The sequence below is a fragment of the Pleurodeles waltl genome, chromosome 10, assembly GCF_031143425.1.
Source record: "Pleurodeles waltl isolate 20211129_DDA chromosome 10, aPleWal1.hap1.20221129, whole genome shotgun sequence".
NCBI classification, from domain to species: Eukaryota; Metazoa; Chordata; class Amphibia; order Caudata; family Salamandridae; genus Pleurodeles; species Pleurodeles waltl.
The window spans coordinates 128,632,169-128,646,886 of NC_090449.1; the positions used below are offsets into that span (position 1 = coordinate 128,632,169).

At 41.8% G+C, this 14,718-nt stretch overlaps 1 protein-coding gene across 1 annotated transcript in view; it reads left to right on the forward strand.

The window, feature by feature from the left end:
* SDK1 (sidekick cell adhesion molecule 1) overlaps positions 1–14,718 on the forward strand; it is a 2,061,301-nt gene that overhangs the window by 553,556 nt on the left and 1,493,027 nt on the right. The window contains exon 3 of the mRNA XM_069209963.1: positions 8,956–9,062. Within this exon, the coding sequence (XP_069066064.1) occupies positions 8,956–9,062 (107 nt within the window). The remainder of the gene's footprint in view (positions 1–8,955; positions 9,063–14,718) is intronic.

Genomic DNA, 14,718 nt, shown 5'->3' on the forward strand with positions numbered 1-14,718 from the left:
TGGGTTGACGGAAAACATGTTGGAAAATTCACCTTGCGCAGGATCTGAGAAAAATGACTTAGGTGGTCATTATGACCTTGGCTGTCCTGCCCTGCCACGGCTGCGGTCAGACTGCCGACAGTGTGGTGATTTGATCCGGTGGTCCACCTAACACCGCCCGTGGCGTAATGAGTATCCTTACTGCCAGGGATTCCGTGATGGTAGCCCCGCCACAAAATCCCTGGTGGTAAGGATACTGGTGACAGGAATACTAATTCCTGTTGCCACAACAGGACCCCCAAACACCCCCTACCATGTAGGAGGCCCACCCCCGACCCCATCAGAAGCCCCCCACACCTCCTAGCAGTGACTCTCCCCGTACTGACCCCCCACCTCGCTCCTCGTACTGATCCCCCGATCCATGCATGCACACACCTCACTTACATACACACACACATCCACTCTCACCCATTCACACACACATGCACACACGGCCACGACACCCCCATACCTCCACACACATACTCCCCCCCCCCCGCATACACTCATTCACACAAGCACACAGACACTTGCACATATATACACACAAACACACACAACAGCCCCCCTGCCCCCTCCATTCACACACACACCCATTCACGCACACAACACTATACACCTCCCCACCTGTCGGACGATCACCTTACCTGGTAGTCATCCAGGAGGGAACAGGGTTCATGGTGCTTGCTCGCCGCCTGTGCCCTGCCAGCACAACACCGCCACGCCGTTTACAGTGTTGTAATACGGTGGGCGGTGTTGTGGCTGTGGCAGCGGAGCAAGCTCCACTAGACCGCCAACCGCCAGTATGGCTGCTGGCGGCTTCCGAGCCAAATAGTGGTGGAGAGCAGCCAGCAGCCATAATATGGCGGTCTTCAGCCCGCCAACACTGGCGGTCATATGGTGGCGGTGACTTTGGCGGTCTATGGAGTAGACCGCTGAAGTCATAATGAGGGCCTTAGTGATTAAGGGCCTGATTCTAACTTTGGAGGACGGTGTTAAACCGTCCCAAAAGTGGCGGATATACCACCTACCGTATTACAAGTTCCATAGGATATAATGGACTCGTAATACGGTAGGTGGTATATCCGCCACTTTTGGGACGGTTTAACACCGTCCTCCAAAGTTAGAATCAGGCCCTAAGTGCTTCCCAGTTGTGCCAAATCCAGCTGTGATTATGTTTTAGATCCCATGCAATGCTGAATGGTTTACTGTGTTAGATCTATGACAAGCATTCTTTTCCGTGCCTCTTCATGAGGACAACAGATATCTCTTTTGTTTTAAATTTTTAAACAAGGTCTACTGTTAGTGTAGAATTTCACTAGGATTTTCAGAGTCACCATCTATTTTCAACCAGATCTAGAAAAATAATTTGGAGTCATCAGTGATGCCATACCAATCGACATTGATGATTTGTTGATTGCGTCCATGATAAAAGAAGTGTGTAAATATGATACGATTACATTGTTGAATTTCCTGGAATATAATGGACATAAGGTGTCTCCTGCTAAATTGCAATACTTTCAGAAGGAGGTAAAATATTTGGGTCATCTGATTGAGAAAGGAACTAGGAACATTTCCAGAGAGAGAGTTGCAACTATTTTGCAGATGAAAGTGCCAAGTACACAAAAAGACGTGAGAATGTTTTTAGGAATGGTTGGTTACTGTCGCCAGTGGATTCTGAATTTTTCAGTTATTTTAAAGCCTTTACAGTAATTGACTCATTGAGATGTTTGCTGATCCTATAGTATTGGATGCAGCTTGTATGATAGCATTTACTGATCTGAAAGAAAGTTTGTGTCAAGCTCCAGCTTCAGGCATGCCTGACTAGACTAAAACTTTCCTATTGTTTTGTCATGAACGTGATGCATGTTCTTTGTCAGTTTTGACTCCGACTCTTGGTGGTCTAAATCGCCCAGTAGCATATTTTTCAGCTACTTTGGATCCGGTCACAGCAGCCTTACCAGGATGTTTGGGGTCCGAGCAGCAGTTGAGCAGAGCCTCGCTCAGAGTGAGAGCATAGTGATGGGTTATCTCCTTACTATTATGGTACCATAGTCTATTGAGATTTTAATTAATCTGTTCAAGACACAGTATCTGGTCAGTTCTAGACTGACCACATATGAGAATGCATTCTTGGGACCTCCAAATGTTATGATTAGGAGATGTACAGTGCTTAACACAGCAACTTTACTCCTGATTGAATATACTTGTTCTGACAAATTGGATGATACAGAACATGATTGTTTGGAAATTACAGAGTTATACACAAAACCAATAGCAGAAATAAGAGATACCGGTCTGGAAGAAAATGACCAAATAATCTTTGTTGATGGTTGCTGCCTGAGAGATAACGTGAGCGCATTAAGAGCAGGATGTGCAGTATGTACTATTAATGGCATACTGGAAGCATCATGGCTTCGAGGAGTGTTTTCTGCACAAGTGGTGGAATTAGTAGCTCTTACTAGAGCCTGCCACATTTCAAATCAAATGAAAGTGACAATTTACACAGACAGGCAATATGGATTCGGCATTGTGCATGACTTTGGCCAAATCTGGTCACAGAGTGGTTTTCTAACTTCTTCTGGTTCACCAATAAGAAATGGTGAAAGAATGAATGAGTTGCTACAAACCATTCAAAAGCCTGAAAAGATTGCTGTGGTAAAATGCAGTGCACATCAGAGATCACAAGATTACGTGTCATTGGGACATACATATGCATATCAAGTTGCAAAGGGTTGCGCCTTGAACGGCATATCCTTCAAAGGAAACTGGGAATTGTTGCCTGAAAATGATGAAGTCTATGCAAATTTTGCCATGCAAATTATTGACTTTGGAAGAGTTAAAGGCTCTAAAAGATAACGTTCCCAAAGAGGAACGCAGGGACTGGATCAAGCTCAAATGTTCCCAAAGGGATGATGATGTCTGGATAACAGGAGAAGGAAAGGTAGCTCTGCCAAATAGTCTACTTACTGAAATGGCTAGATACTATCATGGACAAGCTCACATAGGGAGAGATGCTATGGTCCTCAGTTTCAAACAGCATTGGTTCAATACCAAATTTAGACAGGTTGCACAAGCAATTTGCCATAGGTGCATTGTTTGTCAACAGATGAATGTTGGCAAAGGGACAGTGGTCTATATGGGACATATTGGCATGTCGGGAGGACCATTTAGCAGAATGCAAATGGATTTCATTGAGATGCCTGCCTGTGTTGGTTTAAAAAACGTGTTGGTAATTGTGTGTATTTTAGTCATTGGATTGATGCTTATCTTACAAGGAGGAATGACAGTCTCACAGTAGCAAAGTTAGTGAGTTAATTCCACATTTCAGTTTTCCGGTCTCTTTGGAATCAGATAGAGGAAGCCACTTCAACAATGAAGTGATTAAGTTGCTATGTTCAGCCTTAAACATTGAGTAGAAACTCCATTGTAGTTACCGCCTAGAAGCTTCAGGACTCGTAGAGCAGATGAATAGCACTCTGAAATCGAGATTGGCAAACATGTGTGCATCCACAAATTTGAAATGGCCAGATGCTTTGCCGTTAGTTCTAAAACAGGACTGTCGCCTCATGAAATCCTCATGGGAAGAGCTATGAGATTGCCAGCTGCACCTGCAAATGCTCTTGTGAATATTACAGATGATATGGTGTTAGACTACTGCCAGGGTCTAGCTGATGTGGTACGATCTTTCTGTCATCAGCTGGAAGCTACCACACTTCAACCGTCTCAAGGCCAAGGACACAACATGAAGGCTGGTTATTGGATTGTGATCCGTAAGTAAGTGAGGAAATCGTGTTTGGAGTCTCGGTGGGAGGGACCCTACCAGGTGATATTAATAATGACTACAGCTGGGAAGTGTGCAGGAATTCCGAACTGGATCCACGCAAGTCACACTCGGAAAGTAAATAATCCAACAGAGCAAGAAGAAGAGCTGTTGAGATTACCTGCACCTAAGTGTATTCCAGATCAAGGGAGAGAGAAGAGCTGGAGACTGCGCCTGGAAATTCTTCCGTTGATTTATCCACTCCAGTGTCAGACGAAGTGGAGGATATCCTGGAAGGGTGAATTATCCTTAAATGAAACAGTGAGAGAACCGGTCCAAAGAGAACAAGAAAAAGAACGGCCCAGAGAATATCTGCTCAGAGAAGGGTGTCCTCAGAAGCAAATGGTCTGACGAACCTGACTGAACAATTGACTGACCCCAATGGAAAGGGAGTTGAGACAGATCCAACCAAAGAGGGTTTGACTCCTTCTGAACTAGTTGCGGGAACGTTGAAAGAGTAGAATTTGAGTACAATTCTGAAAAGAGCATTAACAAGAAGACCTCCGAAAGGTGCCAACTGGTCAGAGAAATGCTCAAAAGCAGGCAAGATCAACATAGTGCCACCAGTTCTGGAAAAAAACGAGTTGAACAAAGAAGAGGATCTGAGTGAAGGAGAAGCAAGTAGTGGTCGAAGATTGAAAAGGAAAAGAGTTGCCAATAAATGATACTCTGGTCCTGAATGGGCATATGCAGCTACTAATGAATGGCAAGATGAATTTTAAAATTTCTGTTTTGACAGAGACATTCCATATGTATATTTTGGCACATGAAAAAGCTGATGAAGATTTGTTGGAAGAAAAATTGAAGTTTGAAAACTAAATGAAAGACATTGTTGAATTGTATCTTAAAGACTTAGATAACCTATTGTGACAAGCTCCCAAACTGATTTTGACAACTTTTACCAAACATTGACAAAGGGTCTTGATAGTGTGAACAAATTTTTGAAAAAGAAGAAAAAAATATTAGGAGGGATTGAAATTGAAGCTGAAGAATTGAAAGTTGAAGAATTTGATTTTTTTTTTTTTTTTGCTTTTTGCTGCATTACCATATTTTTGTTTTTGTTTCTACTTTTGATTCTTTACAGACCATGGGAAATGTTAGCAATCAATACACTAAGAAAAGTTATTGTAAATGTGTGGGTATTGGTTTGGCAATTTTTTGTGTAATAGTATGTTTGTTGCTGATTGTGAGTGTGATTGTCTTTGATTCAAATGGAGCCAACCATACCATAGCTGTACATACAACTAGAAATCCTTTAAAATCTATTTCCATTATTTCAGCAACCAAAAGGTGTAAAATAGATGAGAAATACTTACATGAAGAGAAAGAACGTTCTTCTAATGTCTTCTATCGCTTATTATGTGAGTATGTTGATGTAATGGATGCAAAAGATCATTATGTCGGTACGCAGATTCAAGCCTCTGTTGAGGAGGGAATTGCCTATCATAGTCTGCCTCTAACTTATGGCATAAGTTGTAGTCTTTTACTAACACGATTCTAGAACTGAATATATTCAATATTTCTACTCTAATGTAGACATTGTGTTTTCTTTTGTGCCTATCATTAAGGATCTCAATAAGATAGCTAGGGATTATAACATAGAGATAGTAAAGGGTTTCTTTGTCCTACATTAAACTTTGGGGCTGTTTTTGCCCATCAGAATAACCTGACCTGTTTACTTTCACCTGTAAAAAATATTTTTTTAGATAATACAGAGGATAGGAGAAGAGCAATTAATGCTAAGATAGATAAGGGATTAGTTTTACGAAGTCCTGGAACTGATCATGCATACACTGACAGATGCACTACATGTAGGAAAGCTTTATATATACAGGCCACAGTCTAGTGTAGATTGAATATATGTGGGAACAATTGAATGTAGGCATGTGTTTTTTATTGAGAGTAAATGGACATTTATGCTGTGTGGTCAATATCCTCAAGTGCCTGGAATCTATTACATCTGTGGAAAAAACGCCTATTACCGTCTTCCTAGAGGATGATATGGTACGTGTTATTTGGGAATAGTTTTCCCGAAAATGTATCAACTTAATGACTTGAGTAAGTTTCCTAAATTTACTGAAATACAACAGAGACACAAGCGAAAATCAGTTTCTAGCATTGTGGATGTGGATTGTGGCTTGGCACCCTTAGAGAAGGTATTGTGTTAAAATTAGTAAATTGGATTTCAGTTATTGATGCAACCGGAGAAGGAAGCGTTCAAGATACATTTTGTATTTGTTCAAGTTTCGTCAATGGAACAACAATCAATAATTATTTCTAGAGCGAACATTTTATATAATTCGGGTATCTGTTAACTTTCTCATTGGACATGTTTTTATCACCTTATGTTTAAGCCAATCACTAGAGTTTAAGAAGTTTAATGTTCAGTCACCACTGGTTCAGGGTCATTCTTTTGTTTGTGTTCCTGGATCCTGGGTTCCAGAGACTTGACTTCATATGATTTGTCACTTTGACATTTCATGCTTTACCAGTTGGTCTACTGACATTCTGGTATTTTATTATTTTCTGAGTTTATTATGTCTGTTCAAACACTGAATTAATGCTTTAATGGTTTAGTAATCTTATAGTCCAAACGCTAAGCCATTCCCCTACCCTTATTCCTGTTCCTGTTCCTGATGCTGACGCTGATGTATGAGCTTTATATTATTTGTCTTTTGTTTTCCAGGTATCAGCAGCTAATGACGTAATACTGCTGCTTATTTTTGATAGTGCCATAGCTAGATGTTTTCTAAATTCATGTTACTAAATCTTTTACACCAAGTCCATCATGTTAGTGCTAATTAGTGGTTAGTGAGGTGTTACTTTCATACTCATGAAAGGTCATTGACTCTTTGTTTATTGACTTAATATATTCAATTACTCTTGCTCAGATTCTATTACTATGGTTCTGTGTGTTCTCCATTGAACTTATGATAATTGTTGCATTGATAAAGCTTTGATTCGTTTGTCGACTAAATCAACCTTTATTGTTTCCTTATATGTATCAATTGAGTTTGAGAATAATATTTGCGACTTCAGCATTGTTAATATAGGGAAATAAACATTTAAACTTCTTAATAAACTGGTGTGGTTATTGATGGTCGCATTGATCATGATGCATAGTGTATTGGTTGGCATTATTTAATTTGATGTCTACTATGTTTTCTTTAAAGCGGACTCAGTTCGGTTCATCGACCTATAGTATGAAATCTGCTATCTAGTCTGTTGGGACTAAAATATAGCTGAAATTCCCACTTTAACACCAGCATGGACAACAATGACCATCCAGGCCACTGCACCTTCTATGTGTCCACTCCTCATCTGACCAGATTTGTTTGTTCCCAACTTCTCCTCACGATGTCAGGGCTCCAAAGTCAGGAGTGGAGAAGATATTTTTAACATAGCATCCTCAGCTGATATGTGATGAGCAAATGGTGTTTCACGTGGAACACTGTCTGTACTGTTTTCAGAAGTGTTACTGGCAAGAAATTAATGCAAATGATGTACTTTATCTCATTACTGTGGAGAAAAGGTAAAATCCATTGCCATTGCCAAAGATGCCATTGGAGGTAGTTTGGTAAGACCCCAAAGCTGTTTGTTTAGAGGTGGTCCCCTTACAAGGGGAGCTTGCCCTTTCCCTTGACACCCGGCCGGAAGAGCAATGGTCATGACTTTGACTAGGATATCCTGGATATTAGAGACCACTGCTACCATCCCCCAAACTGATCAACGTGGAATAAACAAAATAAAGCCCTTAGTTCCTAAATTAAGGGATTCCCCTGTTTTCAGTGAGGCAGTGTATAACCGAGAATTACAGCAGGACCTGGTCGGAGAAAAGAAAATATCTCGCTCAGTGTGCATATTAGGAACAATCTGAAGAAGGAAAAATCTGAATGAGGAAGGATTACTACTTGGAGCAAGGCTGCAGAATGGTGTTTTTTCCTATATACTTATCGCTAGTTCAAAGTAGGCTTTTTTTGGTGCTGGTGATAACTGAAGAGAAAATATAGATGTCATTCATTACTAGTCAGTGTTTAAACAGCCAGGTCAATAGTTTATGGACTTTTAGGTGGCTGCCTTCAAACCTTATATGTAGTGAATGCAAATTCAATGTCAAAGCAAACCCCATATGGACAGCGTAACCAGGATGTTCCCATTGAAGTGCCGGGTAGGTCATATTTTTGGGACTTGTTCCTTAGAAATAAAAATCGTTAGCCAGGTATAGTATTGCACGCAATACAGAAGGATTCAACGTGATTGCTGACCCCGGGAGATACGAAAAGGGGGAAGCGCACTCTCAATGAACATTACGACTCTGAATCCATCTTACAATGGGTTCGATGTGTAATATACTTTTGTGTAGGTCCGCACCTGGAGCGTAGCAGCTCTCGCTGGCAGTTTGGCTGGAAAGGGACCTGGACCAAAGACGGTAAAACAAAATGGGAGCGCCCATTTGGGTGCTTATTTTTTCATATGAAAAACTGTGATATAATTTGAATTCAGTTTTGTTCTCCAAATGTAATTTTATTCAATTAACAAGATGGCTCCCATTTGTAGTGAGTGCACCTTTTTGATTGTGTAAATGTTTTATAAAAACTGTACAGAAAAAATATTGTGGTGGAAGTTTGTAAGGCAGCATCCTTGGCATTTGACTGCACCTCCTGGCATCAGGTGTTTTAGAGCAATGCATCAAGCTATCTTCATCCAGGCCCAAAAAGCCACTCAACCCTCCTGCTGTATTGGATTGCTGTTTAGTTATTGTTATAAACATCTGCCAGATCAGTTCTGATCATCTTAACCGTCTTTTATGTTTTTATCCTTGCCATGGGCCCTGAAGCCGCCGGAAATAAATTTAGAAGTTAAATCGATATGTTCAGTTACCTTGCAGCATCAGTCATATTGGTTGTATGGGAAAGTGAATTCCTTACTCCATTAATAAAATATTTTGGCTCGGAGTAGGCTTACTGTTTGCATCCTTTCAATGCTTGACCCTGCTCATGGAAATGAAGATAACGAAGCTGCAGGAAGTGGGTCAGCAGTGTCTGCCTTTGAACAGTGTGAGACAGTCATTTAAATTCCGAACCACACCCACTGTGATGTCTTCTTTTTCACAGGTTTATCATTCCATCCCTGCAGAGAACGGATGCTGGGTTTTATCAGTGCGTGGTGCGCAACAGAATGGGAGCTCTCATGCAGAGAAAAACAGAGGTCCGCGTTGCATGTAAGTGTGAATTTCCTGTGCACACTAAGTAAAGTTACCTTGTTTTTCAAAGCAAAACTGAAGATATGACCAAACATTACAAAAGGGTGTCATTAGGAATTCTTAAGTAAATTATTAGACAAAAATGTTACAGTGCTGGCCTTTACAGTTTCTGACTCTGAGTGGTTGTCTGTGATGTTGTCCAAACTGTCCTATCGCTGCAAAGTAGACTTTCAATTTAATTTTTTACATATCTGAGAAAAATGAATAAAAGTTAGCGCTCACGTAACATATCTGACACACTTTTATGCAGCCAGGCTAGCCAGCATATCTTACCACAATTAATTAGTGTTATACGTATTACACATAGCCCAAACGTTTCAGTTGAATGAATATTAGGCTTAGTAACGAAAACAAATGAAAACACTGAAATTCCTTATTTAACTACGCTTCCAAAATGGCCACAGTGCATTACTCACGAGCTCACACATAACATCGTTGATGACATCATATATGACATAATTTATCACATCGGTTATATAACTGTGACGTGGAGAGATAGCACTGTACCAAATAATTTTGTTCTCTCCTTATTTCAATGTTTTCTGCATGTAATCTGTGCAACGAGATCTTGATGTTAACAAAGGCACTGCAGGCACATATAAAGACAACGTGTTTAACAAGTCTGATATTAGCACGTGCAGTTGCAGAATGTTGTTTCTTCCCTGTAATCACAGGAAGACATTTCCTTTCCAACAGTGGTGGTACAGAATTAGAATTCCATGTTTTGTCCTTGTGGATACATGTGACATGAAAACAGTTGATTAGCCCATCATATCTTTATATTAATACACCTTCATCTAGTTACTTAAAGTGACAATCATTACAGCCTTGATGCATTATTCTACAACTCAACAAACACCTTCGTGAGGAGTGCTGCAGTTGACACTGTGTTCCAAATTTCTGCAACATATATATAAGCTCTGATAGATTGATGGATCAACCCAGGTGTGCACCACAGAGTGTAATATACACGGCCACTCCTAGATCCCAAACTATCTCCAGTGGTTCGTCAACAGTGAAAGTAAGCTTTACACCACCGTGGGATGATATATGTTTAAAATCTGTTTTAAAACTATCTACTGAGTATTTTCTGTTTATTTGGTCGATTTTGGTGCTGTCTTGGGCGCTGGAGTGTGTTTGAGGAAAGTGATTGTCCATGTCAACTTCTTCCATTTTCAGACTGATGCCAGAATGCCATAATGCTTAGGTGCTGCAGGCATGGCTCTCTCCAGATGCCATTATCCCCTCTGGCAAATCCAGGCGCTTCATATCTAGTTCAAATAATTGGCCAGTTAGAGGACCTTAACAACATCCACCTTCAAAAAGTATTTATTTCTTTAACTTCATCAAAAATACGAAAATCCAGGTACATATTGGGAATAGTCATGGTTAGCTCCAATGATCAAAGGGCTGAAATAAAAAATGCACACACAATAACAAGTGATCCATCTTTGTCAAGGCGTAATAAAAACCGTGGCTTGACAAATTCCCTGGACCAGGCACATGCTTGCTCTACTACTCCATCTTACTTCATCTTCCAACCCACTTCAAAGTCATTCACCCCTATTCTCGCAAATAAAAGCAGAGCACCCTACTCACTGCTGAACGCTAAGTGTGTTTCATTACAAGAGACTCTAATAATCATCAACTCTGCATGAATAATTAGATAGCTCCCGGGGGGCTTAAACAGATTTAGGTTAGACCGCTCCTAAAGAATCCCCATCTAGACCCATTTTTTGCTGGTAACCATGTTCTCATTGTGAGTCTGCCACCACATGCATTTTTAACTCCTTAAGTGCGGAGGCTTTTCCACACCACTACAGGGCACTTTTTTGTTTTTATATTGAGGGCAGTTTGCCTTCATTACTTTATTTACACAAAATAATTCATGCCAGATTTGTGTCCTTTTTTTCACTCAAGTACCCAGTACTTTTGTAGTCTTCTAGAGTGAACCAGAAAAATTGCCCAAAAATATAGCAATTTAAAAATAATAGGAAAAAATACTGAAGAAATGTGTGATTTTCTAAAAATGACATCCCCGAAGATTGCTGTGTAAACATGTCCCAATACACTGCCTTCAGGAACAGTCAGAGTTGAAAAAAAAACGTTTTTTCCACCTCCACGTGATGCAGTTTTCTAACTGGTAGTCAATATTTACTGTTATTGTGGTTTCTACCTACTTGCAGTTTGTGCGACAAAGAAGAGTGAAATGCATGGATGAATCCGGAAAGCTATACATTTCTGAAAAGTAAACACCATTTTGAATTTAGTAATGGACCTAGCTCAGCTATTTTTTGAAGTCAAAAACTAATGAAAGTAGGTAGGTAAAAGTAGATATGGGAGACAGTGTTTTTATCTGCAATTTGTTTGTCTTCATGGCCCATCTACAAAGATTATGGGGGTCATTACAACCTCGGCGGTCTTTTTACAAGACCGCTGAAGACCGCCAGTGCAGGCGGTTTTCCCTTGGCGCATTATGACAGCTGGCAGCGCTCTGTCCTTTTCCGGACGGGGAGCCGCCAGCAGCCATACTGGCGGTCGGCAGGGAAGTGGAGGTTTCCCCACCTCCACCACCACGTCAACAGAACACCGCCCAGCGAATCACGTTCCGTGATTCGGCGTGGTGGTGTTCTGTTGACGGGGTGCTGGCGGCGGAGCAGCCCCATGGATCCCGTCCCTTCCTGGAGGATCAACGGACCAGGTAAGTTGATCGTCCTTTAGGGGAGGGGGGTGGGGGGGGGGTTTTTGTGTGTTGTGTGCATACATGGGGGTATGCGTGTCAGTATGTAGAGGGGGTGTGCGAGTGCGTGTATGCATGCGGGGGCTGTTGTGTGTTTGGGAATGTGTGCGTGTCTGTCTGTATGTATGTCTGTATGGATGTGTGCGTGTATGTCTGAATGTGGGTGTGTGTCTATGACTGTGTGTGTGGATGTTGGCATGTTTGTTGGTGTGTGTGCGGGTATGTGTGTTGGTGGTGCCTGCGTGCGTGTCGTGTGTGTATCTGTAATGTTATGTTGTGGGGAGGGGGGTCCTGCCACCTTTGGGGGGTGGCAAGGGGGTGGGGGGTGTCAGGGAAGGACTCGTGGGGGTGGTGCGGGAGACCCCTATCAGTGCCAGGGAAGGAATTCCCTGGCACTGATAGTGCTCACCTCCATGGATTTCATGGCGGTTCCTAACCCCATCAGCTGGGTCATGATACCGCCAGCGGTATTGTGACGGCCACCGGGCTGGAGACCCAAGTCTCCAGCCCAGCGGTCGTCTCCGCCCTGGCGGTCTGATCGGAGAAGTGGCGGATGACCATGGTCATAATTCCAAAATTTTTACCACCAGCCTGTTCGCGGTAAGACCGCCGCTTCTCCGCCAACCGCCAGGGTTGTAATGATGGCCTATATGCCATAACATCCTTAGGAGATTTCTGAATCACAATGATATGTAGTGTAGGTTGATTGTCCAAAAACACACAACACCCAGAACCATCAACTGAGTTGAAGCGTATAATGGTTTTTCAATTCTATAACCATCATGGATGAAATAAGGTGAAATCTTATGAATAAAAAATGCTTATGAAGGAAAGCCATATAGTTTTTTAAAAGTGCCCAAGAATCTGATTTTACGTAATTTATATGACTGAATTTTGTGTTACCCGTAATTTCATGGCATTCTAAGGGTATCTTGCAAAATGTGTTCTTTCTTGCACAAAATTATGAAAATTAAATTGATAAAAACAAATGTTCTTCTATTTTGTATTCCTACACTTCACTCAATGCAAATGGTACAACCACTCTGTGGGTGGTCTATCGCCTGCAGCAGAAGAGGTCCCAAAATGCGTTGTGGATTCGTCATAATTTTTCCTTGGTAATCTGTGGTGGTTGACAAAATTCCTACCCCCCAGCATTCCCACGGATCTCGCAATCGAAATTATATCCACTTCTGTTGGTGAACCTGTCGCCTGGGGAAAGCAACCAGTCAAAACTTTGATCATGTGAAGTTAATGTTGTCCTTATATTGTTACAATTTTGGACTGTTCCTTTCACGTGCTTTAGATCGACATGCACATGAGGTATGGCATGTTTATTGGGAAAAATGTGGGGACGTCGGTATTAAGACTTTACCCATTGGCTGCAAATGCCTATGATTTCTCTCACATAAATATGGGAAAAATTATTTTTGACCCAAAAATGACATTTGCAGGGCATTATCAGTAGAACACATGGGATCCATATACGTCAGAACACCCTGGATTCCCCTGGGTTGCTAGTTTTCAAGCATGCTCAGGGTAGAAGGGTTCTCCACCCAGAGCCCAAATAACTGCAGTCATTCCCCATGGCAAATAGGAGAAAATTGTGATTTGTTTAGGAACACTTTTGGCATATTGGTAAGAAAAACTGGCAGAATATTGGCAGAAATACTATCTAGTGCCTCCGGGAGGGCTTGATGCCTAGGTGGTCCAGCATCCCATTCCGTTCTGTTTCTCTCTTTTTTTCCCTGATAGTCTGGAGGGCCTTACCTCCTATTTGCCCATCACGGGGTGGAAGTTGGAAAGTCATTGGGGAAAAAGTGAGAAACAGAATGTGGTGAGAAGCTTGTCTATCTTGGAACCGACTTCAGGCTCACCGCTACCCAAGAGACAGTTTTTCTGCTCACATACAGGGAGACTGGAGGGTTCACCTCCAATCTTGTTGCCCAAAGGGACTGAAAGCCCACTTGAGACTAGGGATTGGGTTTGAAAAAAGAATGGTGTGGATCCTACCCCGGGTCGCCAAATAATCTTATTGCCACCCTCAGAAGACCAAATCTGGGGCTCACACCCTCACTGCTAGCACATATATCGTCAAACTATGCCGGATGGAATCTAGGCCAGATGTATCAGAAGTTTTTGTGCATTTTGTGTCTATGGAAAATGTGTTAGTACATATGGACTTAATTCCTCTGACTCGCTATTGGGCTGCTGCAGTATTTCGGTCAGAAGATCTGTTTGGGCTCCAGGGGTAAGGGAATGGCCCAAAACCCGGACAGACTAGTCATAACCTCATTTTTTCTTTAAACAAAAAACCTCATAAACCTCCAAAAACGTCTTTGTCCGTATTGCATATCTGATGCTTGGTTTCTGTTTGTGCCACAGGACATCATTAATTATGGGTACGCAATAAAGGCAAGACAGTGCACCTGATTACAAAGAAATGCTGCCCTCAGAGCAGGTCCGAACTCAAACACTTTGTGACTGCACCTATGAGTACGCATTAGTGAAAGACGGTGGCATGTTAAAAGCACAGCACTGTCTCTCACTGGATTTGTGGGTTGGAAATGCATGCCTTTGCAAGCGGGCACAGTGCATTACTGGACCCATCTGTAGGAGTTTTCCAGGGAGGTCAATGAGGGTGGCCCCTTATTTACCTCCCAAGGGACACCCTCGAGATGCACAAACTGTACGCTGCTTGCCGGCAGGTTTTTTTTTTACCTCCTTGCTGTGTCTGCAATATGGTGCAGCCCGGGTGGGCTGGCTCCACCCATATTATTTAAGAAAAAAAAAAAATCTTCTCTATAGGTCCACGAACATGCCACGAACAGATGTCCACTGAATAAGTAACATTTTACATATATATATATATATATT